This window comes from Heteronotia binoei, chromosome 20, assembly GCF_032191835.1.
Source record: "Heteronotia binoei isolate CCM8104 ecotype False Entrance Well chromosome 20, APGP_CSIRO_Hbin_v1, whole genome shotgun sequence".
Taxonomy (NCBI): domain Eukaryota; kingdom Metazoa; phylum Chordata; class Lepidosauria; order Squamata; family Gekkonidae; genus Heteronotia; species Heteronotia binoei.
This window is the reverse complement of record NC_083242.1, coordinates 24,260,304-24,285,601: the sequence shown is the minus strand read 5'-3', so window position 1 is coordinate 24,285,601 and position 25,298 is coordinate 24,260,304. Positions and strand designations below refer to the sequence as shown.

Genomic DNA, 25,298 nt, shown 5'->3' with positions numbered 1-25,298 from the left:
CTGCCTAAATTCACACTGGTTCCTTCTAAACCTGACAAATGTTACCATCCCCCCTCCCCTCCCGAAATTCCTCACACCTAATTCATCTGGGTGGGGACTCTCTCGTGCTTTTTCATGCACTTTTATACAAGGTGTCTCTTACCTTAATAAACCCCCTGGTGGAGCAAAGGCATAACATCTTAAGGTTGGGAAAGAATTTCTGAGCATGATGGCCAGAATGGAGGCGGTTCCTCCTCCTAAGCTGTGGCCAACTACAACCAGTTTATACTCCTAGAGGCAAAAAGCAGCAGTGTTAGAAAGGCAGAGAGGGGAGGTGCCCTGATTCAGTGCCGGAACACATGCTTTGTGCATGCATAGGTGCCCAGGCTCAGTCCCTTGCCCCTTCCTTGCAGGTGTTTGGGTCCTTCCTGGTAGATGCGGAGACCTTCACTGCCTGAGTGCCAGGAAAGCTCATGCCAACTAGAGGGAGAGCAGCTCTGCTACGATGCTGCACTGCAACACAGTAGGAAAAGGGAAGTGTGAATATGGCAGCTGCGACTCACAGGAGCAATGGTGAAGGCTTGATTCAAAATCCCATCATTTATTAGTCTTCTGTAGATGTAGTTGGCAGCCTGGGTTATCCCCTAGGAGACAAGGATGGCAAGTTGACAAAAGCAGCAGGCAGCACTACTGGGAAGCTGCTCGTGTTTGCAGTACGAATTGTGGATCTTTGTCAGCTGCTATTTCAAGAGTTGCCCCCCACACACACACACACCTACACCCCTCCCAAACGTGCCACAAGAATTCTCCTTTTGGCAGTGTGGGGATAGCCAATCTAGGCCTGGAAGCAGGAACAGAACCCCCGCCCACCCAATTTCTGTGCTACTTCATTCTCTAATGGCTCCATCCTGAACCAGCCTCTTCCAGGTAAGGGGCCCAAGTTCAGAAAGGCAAATGACATTGACAACACTTAAGAGCAACTGAAACACAAAGCAAGCATTGCAAGCACAGGACAGGGCAGCCAGTTTGGTGTAGTGGTTAAGTGCACGGACTCTTATCTGGGAGAACCGGGTTTGATTCCCCCCTCCTCCACTTGCACCTGCTGGAATGGCCTTGGGTCAGTCAAAGTTATCACAGAGCTTGTCCTTGAAAGGGCAGCTGCTGTGAGAGCCCTCTCCAGCCCCACCAACCTCACAGGGTGTCTCTTGTGGGGGAGGAAGGGAAAGGAGATTGTGAGCCATTTTGAGACTCTGTCCTTGAAAGGGCAGCTGCTGTGAGAGCCCTCTCAGCCCCACCCACCTCACAGGGTGTCTGTTGTGGGGGAGGAAGGGAAAGGAGATTGTGAGCCATTTTGAGACTCTGTCCTTGAAGGGGCAGCTGCAGTGAGAGCCCTCACAGCCCCACCCACCTCACAGGGTGTCTGTTGTGGGGGAGGAAGGTAAAGGAGATTGTGAGCCATTTTGAGACTCTGTCCTTGAAAGGGCAGCTGCAGTGAGAGCCCTCTCAGCCCCACCCACCTCACAGGGTGTCTGTTGTGGGGGAGGAAGGGAAAGGAGATTGTGAGCCGCTCTGAGACTCTTCAGAGTGGAGGGCGGGATATAAATCCAATATCATCATCATCTTCAGCTCCCTGCTAGCTTTACTGCTGGCTCTTCTTCAGCGAGGGAGGAGAGAGAGAGAAGGGCTAACTAGGAAACTGATTTGATAGCATCACTTACACAGGACACATTCATTTTGACTTTACTGCGCTAGAAAACAACCCCCAGAAATACTTGCCAACCTTATGTACAAGACCATTTTCCAGAATATCTTCAAGAGTTATGCTTTCGCAATCTGCCGAGAGATCCGTGAGGATATCCTGAATGCAAAGAAATGAAGCACAGATCAAGTATTCCCAATGCTTGCTGGATCTCGTTGAGATCAGATGCAGAGAGGATGGCAACAGCCAAGAGAGAGTTTTCACAGAAGACCTCTGGCTAATAAGAGTGTCTTCAGACATCTGCAGGTTGTACCACAAGTTGCAGGGGGGCTTTTAGCATTGTACAGTATTGAATATCATGTGTGTGTAATAAAAAAAGGTGGCTGCTGACTAAATACGCACAAATTACAAATTGCCTGAACTTGGTTTGTACCCACCAAAAATGCTGCCAATATGTATGGAAATAAAAGTATGTTATACAAGGCAGTGCAGGTGTCTTGTTAGCACACACAGGCTAACCTTTCAGCCCCATCTCGATTCCCTCCCCACGTCCTCCCACAATGAATGCTGCTGACTAAACATTTCAGAATGAGCTTCCTTTGACCCAGTCACCAGGAAATTCACACATTGAGTTGTACACAAAAAAAACTACCTCAAAGGACAAAGTTCCTCTCACAGCAACCACAATGGCCTCTTTCTTGTGATCCAACGCGACAAAGAATGGGATCTCAAAAATCTGAAATGCAAGAAAGGATGTGTGAAAAAGTGAGACTCCACTGGCTGGGTTCAGCTAATTAGTTCAGTGCTGCATCAGATGCCTCCAGAAGGGTTTAGAAAGCAAATCATGACAGAGATTTCCACTGGGTTTTGCTCTCTTGCTCTGGTTTCTCAGAGTTGACCATCATCCCTGAATATGGAAGGTGGATGTTTAGACATCATGCAAGTAGCCACAGACAAACACCTCTTATATGCAGGGTCATGAATGGTTATTTGTTTTTAGATGCATCTAAATGGTTTATGTATATGTCCTTTTTTGGGTGTTGATGTGTTGGTATGTTTGTGGAAGAGCACCTCATTTCGTTGCTCTCATTTTCTTTTTTTGAGAACAATGACTGATTGTCTATCTATCTATCTATCTATCTATCTATCTATCTATCTATCTATCTATCATCTATCTATCAATCATCTATCTATCTATCAATCCATCTATCAATCCATCTATCTATCTATCATCTATCTATCATCTATCTATCATCTATCTATCATCTTTCTATCAATCAATCTATCAATCAATCTATCAATCAATCTATCATCTATCAATCAATCAATCTATCAATCAATCTATCTATCAACCAATCAATCATCTATCAACCATCTATCAATCATCTATCTATCTATCTATCTATCATCTATCTATCATCTATCTATCTATCATCTATCTATCTATCATCTATCTATCTATCATCTATCTATCTATCATCTATCTATCTATCTATCTATCAATCTATCTATCATCTATCAATCTATCATCTATCAATCTATCATCTATCAATCATCTATCAAACATCTATCTATCTATCATCTATCATCTATCTATCTATCTATCTATCATCTATCTATCATTGATCATCTATCTATCATTGATCATCTATCTATCATTGATCATCTATCTATCTATCAATCATCTATCTTCCATCAATCATCTATCTTCCATCAATCATCTATCTTCCATCAATCATCTATCTTCCATCAATCATCTATCTTCCATCAATCATCTATCTTCCATCAATCATCTATCTTTCTTTCTTTCTTTCTTTCTTTCTTTCTTTCTTTCTTTCTTTCTTTCTTTCTTTCTTTCTTTCTTTCTTTCTTTCTTTCTTTCTTTCTTTCTTTCTTATATGCATGGCTGCCAATTACACATTATAGCCTGAACTCTACATTGTCAGAGAAGGATTCTCCCATTTTCCCCTCCTGCTGCAGCCCATGAAGCCCTGAAAATGCTTTTGGTGGAGCTCAGGGGGGACCCTCAGGGGTCAAAGAGCAAGGGAAGAATCAGCAACACCCACACCTGACAGAAATTCCCTTCAGCTGCTGCCTGCTAGAAATGGACTACAGCAGGGGTGGCCAACGGTAGCTCTCCAGATGTTTTTTGCCTACAACTCACATCAGCCCCAGCCATTGACCATGCTGGCTGGGGCTGATGGGGGCTGTAGGCAAAAAACATCTGGAGAGCTACCGTTGGCCACCCCTGGACTACAGGATTCAAGCCACAGTGACGCAAATGGAGCATAACAACAGAATATCAATTAGGGTAGATGGCCATGAGAGTTCGTACTTTGAACTAGTAACTGTGTTTCCTAGTCACTGTTAAAAGTGATTAGGCAGAGAAACAGGATTTAGCTGTATTAGTCTGTTGCTGCAAAATAGAGAGTCCAGTAGCACCTTTAAGACCAACACATTTTACTGTTTGTTAGTCTTAAAGGTGCTACAGGACATTTTACTATTAAGCCGAGAAAGCTATAGAAACACAACTAATTCAACTCAATGCAATCCTAAAGCAGGTCTACCCAGAATCCTACTGAAGTCTACTCAGTGGGGCTTACTCCTAGGAAAGCGCTCTTAGGATTGCACTGGAAGTTTTCTGTTGCGAAAGGTTTTGCTGGCATTCTCATCAGGTCAAGCTCTTTGGGTATAACATTAACATGGAATCATGCTGTGGAACTCATGGCTATGGGATGGCATGATGGCTCCAGGCATCAGCGGCTTCTCAGCCATTGGAAAATCTCTCGTGTGTCCATGCCAATCCAGAACTCATGAAGAATGATCAAGAAAAATCCAGTAAGTCAAAACTACTTACTTTATTGTGAAAGCTGATGTGAATGAAGTCTCTGTACTGCAGCCCCGTTATGTTTAAGATGGATCCAAAGTGCATGTTCAGATGGTCACCACCAATGATATCTACTTCTACTGGCCTGTTTCTACAACTTAGAAACAAGAAAACAGAAAGCAAGACTTGAAAATTCAAATGAGCAGGATGTCCTCCAAGAAGCAGAAGCACATGCCTCACCCTACAAAATGAAGTTTACATTTCCTGACACGTTGCACCCCAAGAAGCACAGTAGACTAACTTGACTTAACTCTATCCTATGCACGTTTCCATGGAAGAAAGCAACACTGGACTCAGCAGGGCTTGCTTCTAAGAGAGCCAGTTTGGTGTAGTGGTTAAGTGTGTGGACTCTTATCTGGGAGCAGCAGGTTTGACTCCCCACTCCTCCACTTGCAGCTGCTGGAATGGCCTTGGGCAGCCATAGCTCTGGCAGAGGTTGTCCTTGAAAGGGCAGCTGCTGTGAGAGCTCTCTCAGCCTCACCCACCTCACAGAGCCAGTTTGGTGTAGTGGTTAAGTGTGTGGACTCTTATCTGGGAGAACTGGGTTTGATTCCCCACTCCTCCACTTGCACCTGCTAGCATGGCTTTGGGTCAGCCATAGCTCTGGCAGAGGTTGTCCTTGAAAGGGCAGCTGCTGTGAGAGCCCTCTCCAGCCCCACCCACCTCACAGGGTGTCTGTTGTGGGGGGAGAACCGGGTTTGATTCCCCACTCCTCCACTTGCACCTGGTAGCATGGCCTTGGGTCAGCCATAGCTCTGACAGAGGTTGTCCTTGAAAGGGCAGCTGCTGAGAGTGTCCTCTCAGCTCCACCCACCTCACAGGGTGTCTGTTGTGGGGGAGGAAGGTAAAGGAGATTGTAGGCCGCTCTGAGACTCTGTCCTTGAAAGGGCAGCTGCTGTGAGAGCCCTCTCCAGCCCCACCCACCTCACAGAGTGTCTGTTGTGGGGGAGGAAGGGAAAGGAGATTGTGAGCCGTTCTGAGACTCTGTCCTTGAAAGGGCAGCTGCTGTGAGAGCCCTCTCCAGCCCCACCCACCTCACAGGGTGTCTGTTGTGGGGGGAGAAGATATGAAAAATATCTTGAAAAAATAAAAGTAGCAATAGTGGGCAACCTTGCTGCATTCCTTTTTCACTTTGGAATCCTCCAGTTAATGCTCCATTTATTAAAACCTTTGCACGCTGCTTGGTGTAAATGCTCTGTATCCAACTAATACATCTTCATGTAAATCAATTTTATTATTTTTGCAATATATTGAGAAATATACCTCTATCAAACACCAAAAATAATCAACCAATACATTACAAAATTTCCTCCCCCCCTCACCTCTAATTCATGACCTCTGCTGGTATTTAAAATATATAAAAAAACAATCTAAAGGTAAAATTAACAATTATAGAATCTTCACTAAAAATTACCATTATCTTAACTCAAGGATAATTATTATATTTTATCTTCTACTTGATTTTTATTTATCTTCTACTTGATTCTTATTTATCTTCTATTTGATTCTTATTTATCTAACTTGCATATTAAATCAAATATCAATAATCAAATATCAATAATCACAGTTTTTCTCTTCCCATTAAGCTTCTCTTCACTTTCCATTGTTTCTCCACGTAGTTTTGAAATTTCTCCCAGTCTTCTTTGAATTTCTCTAAGTTACAGTCTTTTAAGATTCTAGTAAGTTTGTCCATTTCACTCCAGTTTAGTACTTTTAAGACCCAATCCCATTTCTCTGGTATTTTGTCTTGCTTCCACATTTGAGCATACAATGTTCTCGCAGACGAAAGCAAATACCACAATGTCCTGTCTCGCTTCGGAAAGCTTTCCATTTGTATTCCCACCAGAAAGACATCTGGTGCTCTCTTAATATTATAGCCCAAGATTTTCAAAATCTCTTGTTGAATCATAACCCAAAATTGTTTCGCCTTTTTGCAAGTCCACCACATATGATAGAACGAACCTTCATGTTTTTTACACTTCCAACACCTATCTGAAGCTTGATTGTTCATTTTTGCTAATTTTTAGGTGTCATATACTACCTGTACAGCATTTTCAAACAGTTCTCTTATATTATAGCACATCGATATTTTCTTAGAGTTCTTCCATAGGTATTCCCACATCTCCATTTGTATTTGTTTGTTAAAATTTATTGCCCATTTTATCATTTGAGGTTTCACCACCTCCTCTTCTGTAGACCATTTCAATAACAGCTTGTAAGTCCTTGAAATCAGTTTTTCATTTTCACCCAACAGCATTTTTTCCATTTCTGTTTGTTCTTGCCTTATACCTGTATTCCTAATATCATTCTTTACCAAGCTTTTAATTTGTTCCAATTGAAACCAATTAAATTTGTCCTCCAAATCTTCAGCCGGTTTCAATTCCATTTTGCCTCCATGAATCTTTAGCAGTTGTTTATATGATACACACTTTTCTTCCTGTGGATCTGAAGACAACTTTATAACTTCTGTTGGCACAATCCAAAGTGGTTTCTTCTCATCACCATATTTATTGTATTTTTTCCAAGTATTTAACAAATTCCTCCTTATATAATGGTGTGAGAAAAATCCATCCATCTTCTCCTTCCCACAATACATATAAGTATGCCTACCAAAAATATTTCCATGGCCTTCTAATGTCAATAATTTTCTGTTAAGCAAAGTTATCCAGTCCTTAATCCATACCAAACAAACTGCATCATGATATAGCCTTAAGTCAGGTAACTGGAAGCCACCTCTTTCTTTCGCATCTGTCAGAATTTTCATTTTAATTCTTGGTTTCTTGCCCGCCCATACAAATTCTGAAATCCTTCTTTGCCAAAGATTAAATTGTTTCTTATCATTCACTATTGGGATAGTTTGAAAAAAAAAAACATGATTCTTGGTAGAACATTCATTTTAATCGCAGATATCCTCCCCAGCATGGATAAATTCAATTTATTCCACTTTAACATATCTTCTTCAATTTTACGCCAAAGCTTTTCATAATTGTTCATGTATAAATCAATGTTTCTCATCGTAATCTCCACACCTAAATATTTTACTTTTGAGGTAACTTCGCATCCAGTAACACTTTGTAACTCTTTCTGTTTGCTTAATGACAGATTTTTACTTAGGATTTTCGATTTTTCTTTATTTATATAAAAACCCACCAGCTCTCCATACTCTTTAATTTTCTTTAACAACAATGGTGTCACTTGTAATGGATTTTCATTAATAAACATCACATCATCCGCAAAGGCCCTATATTTGTAGGAAAAAACTTTCAGCTTCAATCCCTCTATTTCTTTATTCTCTTTAATTTGAATCAACAAGATCTCTAAGGTCATTATAAATAACAACGGAGATAGAGGGCAACCTTGTCTTGTGCCTTTGCTAATTATCATTTGTTCTGTCAAGTCAGCATTCACACAGAGTTTAGCTTGTTGTTCTGTATATATTGCCTTAATCATTCTTATAAAATCACCTCCTAGTTTCAGTTTTTCCATCACTGCAAACATAATCCCAACTGAGATTATCAAAAGCTTTTTCTGCATCAGCAAAGAATAAAGCCACCTCCTTTTCTGGATGCTTTTCGTAATATTCTACAATGTCTATTACTGTTCTGATATTGTCTCTTATTTGTCTTCTGGGGAGAAAACCTGCTTACTCCTCTTGAATAGAAATGTTCAAATGCTGTTTGAGTCTTTCTGCTAGTATTCTAGCAAATATTTTGTAGTCACTGTTCAGTAATGAAATCGGTCTATAATTTTTGACATTCATGATGTCTCTTTCCTCTTTCGGTATCAATGAGATATCTGCTTCTTTCCATGTATTTGGCACCTTCCCATCTTGTCTAATATTGTTCATCAATTTTTGAAGTTTAGGTACTAATATTCCCACCAAAACTTTGTAAAATTTAGCTGAAAAACTGTCAGGACCTGGAACTTTTCCCAATTTCATTGAACTTATTGCTGCTTCTATTTCTGCTTTTCCAATTGGTTCATTCAGAGTTTTTTTCCCATATTTTCTTTTAAGGGTTTCACTTTTATTTTTTGCAGGTATGCTTCTATTTTCTCTCTATTTACTTGTTGACGTTTAAATAGTTTAGCATAAAATTTGTAAAACTCCCTTTTTATTCCGGCTTGATCCACAATTTCTTTACCTTCCGAAATAATTCTATTTACGAATTTATTCTCCCTTTTTTTCTTCAGTTGCCAAGCCAGATACTTCCCTGGCTTGTTAGCACCCTCAAAAGATTTCTGCTGTAACCTTTTTAGATTCCACTCCACCTCTTTATTTAATAAATGTCTCAATTGGTTCTGCAAAATTGTAATCTCCCGCAATATTTTCTTTTTCCCAGGTCTTTTTTTTTCAGTTCATTTTCTTTTTTATCTTTTTCTTTTTGTAAATCCACCAATTGTTTTTCTTTAGCTCTTTTATCTTTATTGTTCAATGTAATTAATATTCCTCTCATAACAGCTTTGTACGCATCCCAACGGTCTGAAATTTAACATCCTGAATATCATTCATTTGAAAAAAAGCTTTGGTTTCTTTTTCAAGAGATGTCACTATTTCTACTTTTTGCAATAGATCTTCATTTAACCTCCATCTTCTCACTTTTTTTCCTTTCTTTCGCTAACCACATTAATGGATTGTGGTCTGCACCTATTTTCGGAAGAATCGCTATTTTATTATTAATAAGTCCCAGATCCTTCATAGACCATAACATATCAATTCTTGAGAAGGAGTTATGCCTTGCTGAAAAGAAAGTATAATCACGCATGTTAGGGTTAAACTTTCTCCATATATCTTCCACACTTTCTTGCTTTGTTAGTTCAAAAAATGACTTTGGCAGCTTGCCATCTTTGTTTTTTTTACTTCCAGATCTGTCCAAAGAGTTCTTAATAGTTCCATTGAAGTTTCCCATTAACATTACTTGATCATAAGTCACTTGGTCTAGTTGTTGCATAATGTCTTTTAAAAAAGCATCTTTCGCCCCATTTGGGGCATATAGTCCCAATAACAATGCCTTTTTCTCATTCATAAACACCTCCACTGCAACAAATCTACCTTCATTATCTTTAAAAATCAATTTTGGCTCTAATTCTTTTTTAATGTAAAAACACACTCCCTTTTTTTTTTCTTTAGCTAATTAAAAAAATTCTTCGCCAAGAGATTTATTCCATAAAAATTTATAATCCATTCGTTTAATATGTACTTCTTGTAGACAAACTATATTACATTTCTGTTTTTTAATCCAATGGAAGGTTGCTTTTCTTTTTTGCAGTGAATTAAGTCCATTTACATTCCAAGAAATTAATTTGTAATCCATAGTGATTCTTCAATTATTCTGTATCCCTAAACTCTTTATTGTCTACAAAAAACCTCTCCATGCCTTGAGTATCTACTATTGTCATTAAAGAAAGGTCAAAGGTTTTACATAAAATAAATTGGAACTGGACTTTAAAAATCTATAAACCGACACAAATCATCCCCAAAAGGTAAAACAGATTGAACTATTTGTTTGAAAGTAAATAATAAGCCCTAGGGGAAAAAGAAAAACTTTTTTTAAAAAGGGGACTTGGAAATATCGCGGCTGCCATTTTGGAAAAATTAGGAACTTTAAAAATTAATATCTTGAGCTAGGAAGCTCAGAAGATGGTGATTTTGGGCTTGCTGGAAAGGCATGCTCTAATCTATTGGATCTTGTCATCAGATTGTGGATTGGTGAGGTCAATTTAAGGAACCATTTTAGGCAATGGGAGGCCAGTGATGTCTGATCAGAAGTTGGGACCAAGGGTTTCTGGCTCTAGAGAAGACCCGGATGATTAAGGATTCCTCTTCTTTCCGTGTTTACTTCCTGACTCTCTGGCCGTGAAGTCTCGTTCTCGATAGTTGTAGATCCCACGATAGTTAAAAAACATCACTTCCTGTGTCGTGTTAAGAGTCTGCAGCTATGTTATAGCTGGGGTTTTTTTTCAAAGCCACAAGAATTTCAAACATCAGTTATTTTTCTGCACTTTTCTGCTTGCTCTTAACTCCAAAAACTCCACTTTTACCCCCTACCACTTCTTCTTGATTTTATGCTCTTGCAAATAGTTCCAGATCTTAAATCTTTTATTTTAACAGTCTTATTTTAGTCCCGGAATGATAGATAAGGATCTTTTACCTTAACTAATTCTATTCTTCTTTGCCTTCAGATGTTATTATAATCCATAGAAAGCTGGAATCTTGATGAGTTTATGCCAATTTAATGACTCCAGAGATTCTTTGTAGACGATGGAATGCAATTCTTCATCGGGGATTCTTCAAAGCCGAAAAGAAACCCCCCCTGGGATCTCTCGTCAGCCAAAGTAAGTCCCCTCAAAATTTTCCAAGCATGTCTTAGACAGATTCCTTCCTGGAAAATGTAGGCAGCAGGCGTTAGATTGCCTTTTATGCCCAAAACAAAGATTCCAGTCTGCTCCTCCTAGAAAAAGCAGGTCAGCTCACCATGTTCCAGCCCCAGAAGCCTCCAACTAATACATCTTGAGCCACAATTTGTATATTGTAACCTTAATTTAAAAGACCGGGTCATATTATCAAATGCTTTTTCAGCATCTAAAAATACAAACACTGCTTTCTTCCCTTTCTTCTCACAATGCTATTGCATTAGTCACAAAACATACATTATCTTTCATATATCTCTTTGGCACAAAATCAGTCTGGTCTGTACAAATTAATTTAGTTATACATTTCCTCAGGCCTCAGATTCAGCAGGAGCTCCTGAGCTTTTCTGACAGTTCCCCCTCTTCTTCCCCACCTAACTTGTCCACTGAATAGTAGGTGAAGCTGCATAACAATCCCTGGATTAGGAGAGCAGGCAGCCAGTCAGCCACCAGGAGCTTTGCCACACCCCCAGTAGCTCTCATTAACCACTGGAGAAGCCTGCACCACTCTTTCTCCACTTCTGATGTGATTTTGGGTGGTGGGTGGCTTGCTGGCCTTTTGACTTGGAGGAGGGGCAGCCCAGGTGAGTGAGGCCTGCTTGATCTCTAGCCAGCCCAAACAGGCCTCAGTCACCCAGGGCTCTTCTCTTTTGCATCGGGTTGCTTTTGGCTGGGGGGGGCGGTGGGGCGGCAGCATATGCTAATGAGTTATGCTAATGAGCTCCACAACCTATTTTTCTACAAAATGGCCCCTGCATTTCCTTAAACTTTATGACATTATTGTTTTATCAGTGTTCATATGATAAAGTCTTAAAAAGGAAAAAGAAAGGCAGAGAAAAAAAGGGGCTGGCTATGAAGAAGCCTACCTTTACTTGTCTGGATCTGATCATGGTCCAGAGAGGTTCACGTGTCAAATTAAGCCTCCCCACAGAGAGGTTTAGAGGAACATTAATGCTCCTTCTCCACTGGCATTTAACTTTGAAGGCCCCCAGTGAGGCAAGGTTATTGGAGCACTTCACTCGTGCTCTGTGTAGACCACCATTTCCCCTGAAGTCCTATGTCCCCCTTTTTGACACTGGTGCTTCTCTGCAGGACCCTGGCTGACCAAGTATAACTGTGAGCAACTAGGCAACTGGGAATGTAGAAGGAATACCTGAGGCTTCCAACTATTTATGACAGGTGCTAGGGAGGGTGCCCAGATTGAAGCACTCTTATTTGAAGTAGAATATACAACTTTAAGACCCAGCTGAATGGACTCCTCAGACTGCGCACCAACCTACCAACCACTTTTCAGCTTGCAGAGTGCTGTAAAAGGGTTCGTCCAGATGTAGTACGGCCAGCCATAAGCAGCTGCAGCAAACTTCATATAGTGTGCAGCGTTTTCTATCTCGGCATCCAGATCATCAGCCTGGAGAAGAGCAGACAGACAATTCATGGTTTAGAGCAGCCCATTGTTTCCAACACAAAGAAAACAGATTGAATCAAGACAGCGTCCCTAATGCACAGTTCCTAATCGGAGGGAGCCTGTGGGGCTGTGGCCAAGCTTGTTCTCTCTTTTTAAAGCCCCCTTCTGTTCATAACATGCTCTCTGAATGCAAGCTCATGGCCGTGCCTTCCAGTCAGGAGAAAATGTCACACGCTAACAATCTGCCCAGCACAAAGAGCAAAACCACTTTGTGCTGTCTATGATAGCAGATGGGAAGGCTCCTCCATACACTAAGGGCAACAACGCATGTGAGTCTTTCTTGCCTCCCCCTTCCTCCAAAAAGCTGATAGTGGGGGTTGCAAATCCCTTCTGGACAAAACATCACAGTAAGGGAAGAGGGATCAGGTGCAACCACCACCACCCCATAGTGCCAGGCAGCTTCCATGATGCAAGAGCAGAAGGAGGAAGCTGCAACCCTCAGCTTTCCAGAGGTGTCCCAAAAGCGTCAGATATGACTGGCACCAATACCAGCATCACAGCTCCTGGGCTTTGGGATCTCACTTGTGAATGCATCCAGCACTGCTGAGACCTAGATGTTAGTCTCACAGGGTCTGGAGAGGCTTACCACAGGAGACAATGGGGACTGAGTCAGCACTTCCTCAGGTTCTTTAGGGCAATTCTCCACCTTGTCTTGCTCCTGGTGAAGCAGAGTTAGACCTGCTGCTACATCACTAGGGACCAGGTTGGTGTCCTGCAGAGAGAAAGAGACAAGTCCTTTGAGAAACAGAACCAACACAAACAGGCAAGTGTATCTGGGAAGGAAGCTGAGACACATGCTCTCAAGTTGGGAGTCCAGTGGCACCTTTAAGACCATCGAAGTTTAATTCTGGGTATAAGCTTTTCTGCACATGAAAGCTTACAGCCAGAATTAAACTTTTGTTGGTCTTAAAGGTGCCACTGGACTCAGTGAGGTCAGACTAGGCCTGGAGAGACCAAGATGTGAGTCCACTCACAGACATGAAGTTAGTTACTCTCTCTGTCCAGTCTACCTCACAGAGAAAATAAAAGTGGAGAAGGAAAACCACTTATGCCACCTGAGCAGCTTGTAGGAACAAGATAAAAATGCAATAAATGGGGAGGAATGTGTGTATGAGGCTCTTAACACCTCCTGGTATCCAAGGGTGTTGTGTACCAAGTTTATGTGCAGGCTCCCTCACATGAGATTTGTAACTTCCATTTTTCCAGCATGTGGATCATGTATACTGGGAAGTATCCTCAAAGGCTCTGCACCTGGAAGGCTACATGGAAGTTCAAAGTGATCCGGCTATTTTCAGAATCAGAATACTAGAAGAACAAGCCTCAGTTATTTCATTTTTCACTACTTCCCAGGACACCAGTGATTCATTTGGGATATTAGATGTGCCGCTTTCTCTGTCTACTTTCATGGCAGCCATAAGGTCCATTCTTCTCAATCCAGAGGGCTGGATTTTTTCCTTGCTTTGAATTCAAAAGGGCTGGATTTTTTCCTTGCTTTGAATTCATTTTTTCCTTGCTTTGAATTCAAAAGGTCCCCAATCTCTAGCAACTCCATTAAAAAGGACCAGGCAACAGGTGATATGAAAGACCTCTGCCGGAAACCCCAGACAGCTGCTGCTAGTCAAGCAAACAATACTGACCTTGATGGATGGATGGTCTAATTAAATATTAGATAGCTTTGGTCGGCATGCATACCACCAGCCTCCACACACATGCAGTGGCCTTCTGGTTTCAAAGGAATAGGATTTGAGGCATTTCATTTTTTCCTTGTTTAAAAACTATACACTGTTTGATCAGATCAGACTAGTATTCCTGGAAGGCCTATAAATAGAGATGGGCACAAATTGGCTCACAAGTCAAGTTCATGACAAATTTTGGGCAGTTCGTGTTTCATGAACTCAAGTTCGTGGTAGGTTAACTGGCACAAACTTCCAAGCAGTTTGTGAAGGGATACATTTCCAGACAGACTGTCTCTGCTCAATCTGAATGTTTACTAAATTTAAAAGCAACATGATGGAGAACATGTAGAGCAGCATCCGGGGGTGGTCTTCTGCGACTTCGATATCTCTAGCTTGCACAGGACCAATTCTATACACTCCTGAACCTGCACCTGTCATCTCCCAAGAAAGAACCTTCTTGGGGGAACCATCTTTGGTGGGCTGCAACTTAGACCCCATAAATGCAATCCTCACCAAACTCGGGAGGCAGATAGAAGAGAGTCAGCTGGAGTTCTCCAGCATGCGGGGGCGGGGGGGGGGCTGTTTTACCATGTCATGAACCAAACCAGTTTATTTGGTGGCTAAAAATTCATGAAAAGTTCGTGGTTTGCAAATCAGGCATGAACCAAACTGCATTTTCTCAGTTCATGCCTATCCCTATCCATAGAAGCAGTTCATGACTAAGGCCACTCCCTGTGGCTGCTTCCCAGCACGTATTCTGCCAATCATCCCAGAGTTTCCATTTAGTCCTCAGAACCGACAGACCTGTTCTATGCTTAATACCCTTTTAAAATGATCTAATATCCTTTTAAAACTATCTCAGGGCCAGATGAACTGTATCCAAGAGTACTAAAATAGCTTGCAGATGTTATTTCTGAGCCTCCGGCCATTATTTCTGAGAATTCTTGGAGAACAGGAGAGGTGCCAGAAGACTGGAGGCGGGCAAATGTTGTCCCCATTTTCAAGAAGGGTAACTGGGTAACTACCAACTCGTAAGCTTGACGTCTATATCTGGGAAGGTTTTAGAACAAATCATCAAACAGTCAGTCCTTGGACATTTAGAAAGGATGGCTGTGATTACTAAGAGCCAGCATGGGTTTCTCAAGAACAAGTCATGTCAGGCTAACCTGATCTCTTTTTTTGAGAAAGTGACTACCTTGCTAGATCAGGGGAATGCTGTAGACGTTGTTTATCTTGATTTCAGTAAGGCTTTTGATAAGGTTCCACATACTATCCTTGTTGACAAATTGGTAAAATGTGGTTTGGATCTTGTTACTGTTAGGTGGATCTGTAACTGGTTGACAGACTGCACCCAAAGAGTGCTTGGTTTTGGTTCCTCATTCTCTTGGAGAGGAGTGACAAGTGGAATGCCTCAAGGATCTGTCCTGGGGCCTGTCTTGTTCAACATCTTTATCAATGATTTGGATGAAGGAATCAAGGGGATGCTTATTAAATTTGCCGATGATACTAAACTGGGAGGGGTTGCAAATACAGTAGAAGACAGAAATAGGATACAGGATGATCTTGACAGGCTGGAAAACTGGGCTAAAACCAATAAAATGAATTGTAACAGGGATAAATGTAAACGTCTGCATTTAGGTAAGAAAATTCCCACGCATGGTTATAGGATAGGGGAGACTTGTCTTGGCAGTATGTGCAAAAAGGATCTAGGGGTCTTAGTGGACCATACACTGAACGTGAGTCAATAGTGTGATGCAGCAGCTAAAAGGGCAAATGCAATATTAGACTGTATTAACAGAAGTATAGTGTCCAAATCAAGTGATGTAATGGTATCACTTTGCTCTGCTCTGGTAAGACCCCACCTGGAGTACTATGTTCAGTTTTGGGCACATTTTAAGAAGAATATAGACAAGCTGGAACGGGTCCAGAAGAGGGCAACAAAGATAGTGAGGGATCTGGAGACCAAGTTCTACAAAGAAAGGTTGAAGGAGTTGGGCATGTTTAGCCTGGAGAGGAGGTGGCTGAGAGGTAATATAATTACCATCTTCAAGTACTTGAAGGGCTGTCATATAGAGGATGGTGCAGAATTGTTTTCTATGGCCCCAGAAGGTAGAAGCAGAACCAATGGGTTGAAATTAAATCAAAAGAGTTTCTGGCTCAACATTAGGAAGAACTTCCTGACAGAGCAGTTCTTCAGTGGAACAGGCTTCCTCGGGAGGTGGTGGGCACTCCTTTGGAGGTTTTTAAACAGAGGCTGGATGGCCATCTGACAGCAATGTGGATCCTGTGAATTGGGGGGATGGTATTTGTGAATTTCCTGCATTGTGCAGGGGGTTGGACTAGATGACCTTGGAGGTCACTTCCTACTCTATGATTCTATGAAGAGATAACATCCTGTGGCGATGAGTTAACCATGTGTTGTGCAAAGAAGTACATTATTTTGTCTGGGCATCAATTTCATCGGGTGTCCGTGAGTTCTACTACTATGGTGCAGAAGTTCTCTATCTACCGCCCCCCCATACATCATTTTATAAACCTCTATAATGCCTCCCTTCTTACTGAGAAGTAGGCCCGAAAGAGCTCAGCGATGCTGGTAAAAGCAACTCGGTGGTCATCGTTCTGCACAATGCAACAACATAGTAACCGGATCCTTTTCTCCCAGACTCTGGTTGCCGTCTTCTTGACGTTGTAAAACAGCTGGCCCGACTGACTGCTCTCCAAGTTGCGACTAGGACAACCAGAAAGGTACAAGGTCTTTTTCCCGCCGAGTGGATCAAAAACAATGACAATTGCCGCAACAGTGAAAACAATGATTATCCAGCTGCCAAACAAAGCAGAAGAGAGCCATATAAATGTAGGTCAAGTTAAAATATCCAATCAGCAATGAGGGCTTGAACAACTTTACCTGGCAATCACTGTCCCAAATATGGTGTTTATCACAGTCCTGTCACAACTGATGCTGTGGTCCGACACCCAAATGGCTCCTACAACAGCCCATATCAGCTCTGGCAAGAAGAGAGCCAGGCGCAGGTAGAGCAATTTAGGAAGAGACTTCCTTGGCCCAGGATTGGAAATTGTTCCTGAAAGGTATAGCTGTAGTAAGTTGACATACAAGGAAAATGAATCCAGAAGTTTGGGGAGCAGCAACATTATTTTACTATAGCAAACAGCAGAACATATGAACACATGAAGCTGCCTTCTACTGAATCAGACCTCCCTGGGTCCATCAAGTCAGTCTTGTCTACTCAAGACTGGCAGGGGCTCTCCAGGGTCTCAAGTGGAGGTTTTCCACGCCTACTGGCCTGGACCCTTTTTAGTTGGAGATTCCGGGGATTGAACTTGGGACTTTCTGCTTACCAAGCAGATGCTCTGCCACTGAGCCACCATCCCTTGGCTCTCCAGGGTCTCAAGCTGAGGTTTTCCATGCCTTTTTGCCTGGACCCTTTTGAGTTGGAGATGCCGGGGACTGAACCTGGGACCTTCTGCTTACTAAGCAGATGCTCTACCACTGAGCCACCGTCCCTCCCCTGACTGGCAGCAGCTCTCCATGGTCTCAAGCTGAGGTTTTTCACGCCTTTTTGCCTGGACCCTTTTGAGTTGGAGATGCCGGGGATTGAACCTGGGACCTTCTGCTTACTAAGCAGATGCTCTACCACTGAGCCACCATACACCGTAATGACAGATACAATTAATCAAAAGAAAACACACACACAGCCTTATGAATACAGTAAACTTGTATAACAGAGAAAGGGGAGAGTGTGTGTGTGTGTGTGTAGAATCCAAACAATGTATTTTAATAACATAAAAAGAGCCCTGCTGGATGGTCCATCAAGTCCAGCATCCTGGCTCATGCAGGACAAGAAGGCCAACAAAAGGGCACAGAGGCCTGATGGGCCTCCTGGCTCTGGGATTCGGAGGTTTAGTGCCTCTGAATGTGGAGGTTCCCCTCAGCCACCATAGCGTGTAGCCCTTGATAGACTTATCTTCTATGAATCTATCTAATCCCCTTTCAGAACTATGCCTGTGGCCATCTACATCCTCTGGCAGTGAATCCCACATTTTAATCACTCTCTGTGTAAAGCAGAGTTTTCTCTTGTCTGTCCTGAACCTACTGCCCATCAGCTTCATGTCCTTAAATTCTAGGCTTTTTTGCTCCCTTTTAAGTTATAACGGACTACCAATCTTTTTTCGTTAGCAATGCACATAGCATTATGCCATATTCGTACTAATTCCAAAAGAGCTGCTGTTTTAAGGCTTGTGACACCTTTAACTTGTTTATCACGACGTAAGGCCTTTTTCGTGAACCGGAACCCACTTCATCAGATTCATGAAGTATTTCAATTTCAAATGTGATCAATTGACCAGCAATAACAATCTACAAAATCTTGTAGTCACAGATCACAATTTCTGACAACATCAAAGCATTCTCATATTCCAGGGGTGGCCAACGGTAGCTCTCCAGATGTTTTTGCCTACAACTCCCATCAGCCCCATCAGCACATGCTGGCTGGGGCTGATGGGAGTTGTAGGCAAAAAACATCTGGAGAGCTACCGTTGGCCACCCCTGTCGTATTCAAATTCTACTGATGTTAAAGCATCTCTGCTTTGTTAAAAACTTTTACTTATTTATGGCTAAAAAACAATATTTTGCTGCTGCCTGAGTTACAGACTTCTTAGTATCTTCCAATGAATATTTCAGTAGCATGATATCTGCAAATTTCAGATAATTATTCAGAGGTTTAAATTTCAAGAGTAATGGAAATATTAACTAATATCTCTCTCTGCAGTAAAGCTTACGATGTAAAAGAATGTGACCGTTTCAACTTCCTTTTCTGAGCATATACAGCATCTTTGGTGGATAGGCCGGCAAAAAAATCTTCCTTGCGGTACATTAGGATGCATGAAGCATTGAAACCAATGGGCTAGAAAGGTCCTCTGCTTAGGACCTCACTGTCACCAATATGTGGATGACACCCAGCTCCATCTATTGTTGGATGGCAGCCTGAGCTCTGCCTCAGAAAATGTGGCCAGGGCATTGGAGGCTGTGGCTGGATGGTTATGGCAGAGTTGGTTGAAGCTAAATCCAGCAAAGATGGAGGTGCTGTACCTGGGTCATGGCAGGATTGGATCGGGTATCAGGCACCCACCCCTGGATGGTGCAACATTTGTGCCGGCCTAGGTGTGATCCTGGATGCCTCACTTTCTATGGAGGCTCAGGTCACTACTGTTGCCAGGTCTGCCTTCTATCACCTCCAGCAGATCAAGCAGCTATCTCTTCCCCCAGGCCCTAGCTGCAGTGACCCAGGCAACGGTCACTTCTAGGCTTGATTACTGTAACTTGCTCTACACGGGTTTGCCCTTGGAACTGACCTGGAAACTCCGGCTGGTGCAAAATGAGCTACCAATTGAGTACCTGATCCGTTTCAAGGTGCTGGTATTGACCTCTAAAGCCCTGTGCACCCTGGGACTGATATACCTGAGGGACCGCCTCTTCCTGTATGTGCCCTGAAGAGCTTTATGCTCAGCCAATCTGCATCTACTGGTTGTCCCCGGCCCAAAGGATGACCAATAAGCCTCAACCGGGACCAGGGTGTTTTCCACCCTGGTCATGTAGAACATGCTCCCCCTTGAGATCAGGGCCCTGCCAGAACTCTTTACCATTTCACAGGGCCTGCAAAATGGAGCTGTTCTGCCAGGCTTTTGGTTGAGGCGATCAGCGTCCAATCAAGTTGGCCTCCTTGCTGCAGCCTTTCTCTGCACTGGGCCCAGTCCTCAGAAGTTCTTGCTACTCAACGGCTCTGGTCCTTGGCTCAGTGTATTCCTAGCTGACAGCTGTCTGTTTTAATTTGATTTTCACTGTTTTTAACTCAATATGTGTTTTCTATTTGATGTAGCCCACTTGATGTAGCCCACTTGCAGGGAGGGCGGAATATAAATCAACAAAAATAAGTGAAATTTAAAAACTGCAGATTGAGCGTAACCGTAACATAGCCTGGTGGTGGAAAGCGCTGTCAAACCGCTGCCAATTTATGATGACCAGGGAGTTCATTCCAGGCCAAAGACATCCAGAGGTGATTTGCCATTGGCTGCCTTTGCGTAGCAACCGCGACATTCCACGGTGGTCTCCCTTCCAGAGCACAACCCTGCTTAGCTTCTGAGATCTGACCAGACTGGGCTAGCCAAGGCCACCCACCTCAGACCAAGATACAAGTGCCATTTACCTTGCATGCTGATATAAACAACAGCAGATAAAGCACAGATGATGGTCGCCAGGAGAATGAGGAGGACCAGAAGGTAACTATGCAATAGCCTCCCACCAGGACAATCCAGTTGCGCTTTGTGCATCGAATACAAAACCAGAATGCCAATCCACCTAGGGGGAGAAAATTACAGGAGTGTCAAGTACCTTGCCATGAATGAGTCAAGTCTTTTGTAAGTGCCCTGCAAACTGTTTTGAAATGCCGCACACCGTTCTCTTCCTCCCCGTTTCCTTCCTTGTTCCCATCGCTTGCTGCAATGCACACCTGCGTGTATTATGTCTAGTGCGCTTTTAGTAACAGAATGTATCTAAGTTTGCAGCCTTGGCCTGGGGAACACCAGACAAAGACTGCTGGGAAAGGAAGGGGCGGGGGCTGTTTGCTTTGCATCTCCTAAACCCTATATTACCCCTGCTCCCTCAACCTACCCCCAGATTTGACTCAGAATGCCAGTCTGAGTGTGCTTACCCAGATTCTGAAATAAATGGAACTTTACAAGAACTTGGGAGTCTATTTACTGAGTACCAGGGGGGTCCTGACATAGAGTCAAATCTCCCTTGGGCAGCATCCTCCTTCGGCATGGACCTCTCACACAGCATGAGTGAGGAACTGGGATCTGAAGAAGCAACAGGAGCTGCCCTCCCAGCACAGGGTGCGACCGGGGAGAGCCAGCCCATAGATCTCGGAGCTGTACCAAAGATGGTGTCCCTCCGAAAGCAAGACCAAGGGCTGGGGGAGAGAACCGAGGAGAGACTGTTGGTTACTCCCCGTGCATGGCAGCCACGGAGATCTGGGATGGGGCCAGAATGCCAAGCCTGTCATCTGAATTTACTGGGAGAGGGTGACCAGCCCGAGTTCGAGGAGTATGAAGAAAAAGAGCCAGAACACCCGGGCAGCCCGGGGGGAGATGGTGATCGGACAAGAACGGCTGACCTACAGCGCATCAAGCTTGAGCTGAAAGATGCAGTGGGGCAGATTCGAGACGAGCTCCACTTCATGGTGCGACCTCACCAGCGGGGTCGCCAACGAAACCCACTCTGCTGGCAGGGCAGCCGCTGCAGCCACAGTTGCCGTCGCCACCACCAGCAGTCCCGCCGCCTCTGCAACTACTGGCGGTGCCACAGTGGCCTGTTCCTCTGGTGCCTGCCTCTCCCATGCAGCCGCCAGCGTCACCACTGGGGGCCCCTTTTGCTGGGGCCTCAACCAGTACCTCCAGGGCCACCAGTTGTGCCAATGGGGCGCCTCGTTCCCTTCAGAGCAGCTGCGCATTGATGCCATCGGCACACGCCTAGAGGGCCCTGCGGCTGACTGGTTTGTCGCCCTGTATGAGACAAATGCACCTGAACTGTATTCTGCTCAGGAGTTTCTACAATCGCTGCTACGCCAGTTCAAAGACCCCATGAAAGAGACCAATGCTATTGCCCAGCTGGAAGTGATCAAGCAAGGGAAACGTTCAGCGGGTTTCGCATGCTCCAGGCAAAGGTACGCAGCTGGGACGAACAGATGAAAGTCGCCACCTATAAATGTGGATTATCTGCCAACTTGTTCCGATGGGTGCTAGGGCAAGACAATCCTGATACTCTAGTGGACTGGATACAGCTAACAAGTGAAATGGATACCCGCCTCTGCCTAGTACAATTGCAGGAAGAATAGGAGCATGGTGCTCAGGACAACTGTGGAAAGCAGCGTCCCCAGGGGAAGCAGGTGGCCGCAGGGAAGAGTGAGCAGGTCTGCTTCCGATGCAGGTCCCCATTGCACTGCCAACTGCCCACGTGAAAAAGGCCCACCGCCAACCACCCCCCTAACCGCATGTTCGGTCCTAAGAAAAGGAAGGGGAGCAAGCCACAGAATCCCCGGAAGGGCCGGAGGCCCGCTAACACTGGATTTATTCCGCTCTGGCAGTACCTACGGGAGGCGGAGGGGGCCTCCTCCCGTTGGACAACGAGTGTGAAGACCAGTGGGGAAATTAATCCGCAGGCACGGTAAGAGTTAAGACTTCGGGGAAACTCCTGTACCTTCCAGTGACCCTTTTTAACCCAGTACTCAAAAGCTAAGCCCATGTGTGAGCGCTGCTGGATTCAGGATGCACTAGGGTCTTGATTATGCCCCACCTGATGGAGGCTCTGGGGCTTCAAAAGACAGCCCTACCTCACCCAATGACTTTTGAACAGGTGGATGGATCCCTGATGAGGGGAGAGCCATGCACAGAAGAGACTGTGGGGCTGGGAGACCACTGGGAGAAAAGGCCATTTGTTATAGCTCCTACAGCAGCTTTTGACCTGGTGCTGAGCGCAGAATGGTTAAGAGACCATGAAACTTACATTCAATGGAAAAGTGAAGTAGTTTCCTTTGTAGATGAGGGCTGCAATGTCCACAGGTGGGACGGAACCTGGAGCCCTCCCCCTCTCCCAATGGTAGAAAAACGGTGCCTTACCAAGGGGGAGGTAGCCAGCATCCTGAAGGAATATCGAAACTTATACCAAGTATTTGAAGAGGGGGAAGCAGACGAATTACCCCCTCACAGACCACCACGGACTGTGCTATAGAATTGAAGCCAGGGGAGCATTTGCCAAAAGTGAAACTGTACTCTATGAACTGCATGGAGAGGGTGGAGTCACAAAAATTCTTGGGCATTAACCTGGCTCAGGCCTTTATATGCCCTGCATCCTCCCGCCATGTGCCCTGGTGCTTTTTAGAAAGGAAAAAAGATGGAAGTTGGAGACGGTGCACAGATTATAGGGGCATAAACGCGGTTTCGATGTCAAATGCGTACCCCTTACCCCTAATCAGAGACTTGCTAAGTACTGCCTCTCAGGGCAGGATTTTTACTAAGCTAGACTTACATGAAGCTTACTACCGAGTCCATATCAGAGAGGGGGATAAATGGAAACAGCCTTTAACGCACCAATAAGCCAGTTTGAATACAAAGTGATGCCTTCTGGATTACAAGGAGCCCCGGGGTGTGTTCATGAACTTGATTAATGATGTACTGCGCAAACAGTTATTCAAGGGGGTCCTGGTGTACTTAGATGACTACTTTATTTATTCCAAGGACCTCCCCTCGCATGTGAAGTTGGTGCGAGAGGTACTAAAGACATTATACGAAAATAAACTGTTTGTAAAGCTATCCAAATGCGAGGAACAACTGGATTTCTTGGGCTACAGAGTTTCTGGGCAAGGGCTGTCAATGGACCCAGCCAAGGTCAAGCCTGTTGTTGACTGGCAGGCCCTTCGCACCTGGAAACAATTACAACAATTCCTCGGTTTCTGTAATTTTTACAGAACCTTCATCTTGGACTTTGCACAGGAAGCCCTACCCATAACAGACCTCTTAAAGACAAAGGGGAGGGGGCCCGGGAGCCACCAAGCCAGGGGCTCCCCTTATTTGGACTGAGGACTGCCAAAGGGCTTTTGACAAATTAAAGCACCTATTTACTTCTGAGCCAATTTTAATCCACCCTGATGAGACTAAGAAATGCTGGGTTCAATGCGACACATCGGACATGGCTGTAGGCTGCGCCCTCTTGCAACAAGATGAGGAGGGCTGCTTAGGCCCTTGCACTTATATTTCACGGAGATTTAGCGAAATTGAAAGACAATGGTCAGTATGGGACAAAGAGGCGTTCGCTATAAAGCATGCTGTAGAAACCCGGCGGCACTGGTTAGAAGGCGCCAGAGTTCCGTTTGACATATGGACTGACCATAAAAATCTGGAAGCATTACATGCTAGCAGGAAACTATCCCCCAAACAAGTGTGCTGGGCTGGATTTTTCTCTCGCTCTGCGTTTATCCTAAAGCACATCCCAGGGAAAAAGAACTTTTTAGTGGATGCACTATCTCAGCATGAGAGTAAATGGGAGCCAATTGTGGACTTATGTTTACCCCAGTGCAACTAGGGGGGTGCTGTTCAAACTCGTAGCCAAACCAAATAGGGAAAGGTCCCCGAGGACTTACAAACCAAAATCTAACAAGCCACTTTAAAATGAAGGATCTGCCAACCCAGCCCCAGCGGTAGTTGTAAATGCGGATTGGTTGGGATTCAGGAATGGGAAGCTATATGTGCCCCAATTGTTGCGAAAGGAGGTCTTGCAATTGTGCCATGACAGCAAGCTCTCAGGGTATTTTGGATTTATCAAAACTATACACTTAATACAAAGACAATCTTGGTGGCCAGGAATGAAAAAAGACATCTCAGACAATGTTACGTCGTGCCCGACTTGTATAATGGCAATAAAACGGGGTGGAAAACCTCCAGGGCTGCTCCACCCTCTTGAGATGGCCACCAGACCTTGGCCTGTGGTTTCAATGGACTTTATAACTGACTTGCCAGAAAGTGAAGGGAAGGTGATATTAGTGGTAGTGGACACGTTTTCCTAGCAGGCTCACTTTATCCCGTGTTCCAAAATCCCATCTGCTAAAAAGCTTGCTAAATTATTCTTTAACCACGTGGTGAAATTACATAGTTTTCCAGATGGTAATATCCGACCGGGGGTCCCAATTCCGCGCTCAATTTTGGAGGGAATTCTGCCAGCTGACCAAAATGGAGCAGGGAATCAGCTCTAGCTACCACCCCCAAACATCATCATCATCTTCACAAAGAGATGGACAGACTGAACGTACTGACACCATGCTAGAACAATATTTACGTTTTATTAATTTCTAGCAATCTAATTGGTGTGAACTGTTACCTTTTGCAGAATATGCATATAACAACTCTGTCCATAGTTCTACTAACCACTCACCATTTCGGATTGTGCAGGAGTTTGAAAGCAAACCTTTGCCCACCCTCCCAGGAGGAACTAACCCAAAAGCCACAGACTTTCAAATCTGGTGGACAAACTTAGAAACCTAGAAGGTTGCCCAGCATCAATTAGATAAAGCCAAGTGGATTTATAAACTCGCTTTTGACAAGAAAAGACAACCTTTT

The 25,298-nt window shown here is 43.9% G+C and overlaps 1 protein-coding gene across 1 annotated transcript in view; it reads right to left on the bottom strand.

Annotated features, from left to right (window-relative positions):
* Window positions 1–25,298, bottom strand: part of DAGLB (diacylglycerol lipase beta) — a 34,887-nt gene that overhangs the window by 4,885 nt on the left and 4,704 nt on the right. The window contains exons 2-11 of the mRNA XM_060260905.1: window positions 20,336–20,487; window positions 17,020–17,194; window positions 16,674–16,935; window positions 13,025–13,150; window positions 12,254–12,381; window positions 4,536–4,662; window positions 2,331–2,414; window positions 1,760–1,837; window positions 543–623; window positions 143–270 (exon numbers count right to left, since the gene is read on the bottom strand). Of these exons, the coding sequence (XP_060116888.1) occupies window positions 143–270; window positions 543–623; window positions 1,760–1,837; window positions 2,331–2,414; window positions 4,536–4,662; window positions 12,254–12,381; window positions 13,025–13,150; window positions 16,674–16,935; window positions 17,020–17,194; window positions 20,336–20,487 (1,341 nt within the window). The remainder of the gene's footprint in view (window positions 1–142; window positions 271–542; window positions 624–1,759; window positions 1,838–2,330; window positions 2,415–4,535; window positions 4,663–12,253; window positions 12,382–13,024; window positions 13,151–16,673; window positions 16,936–17,019; window positions 17,195–20,335; window positions 20,488–25,298) is intronic.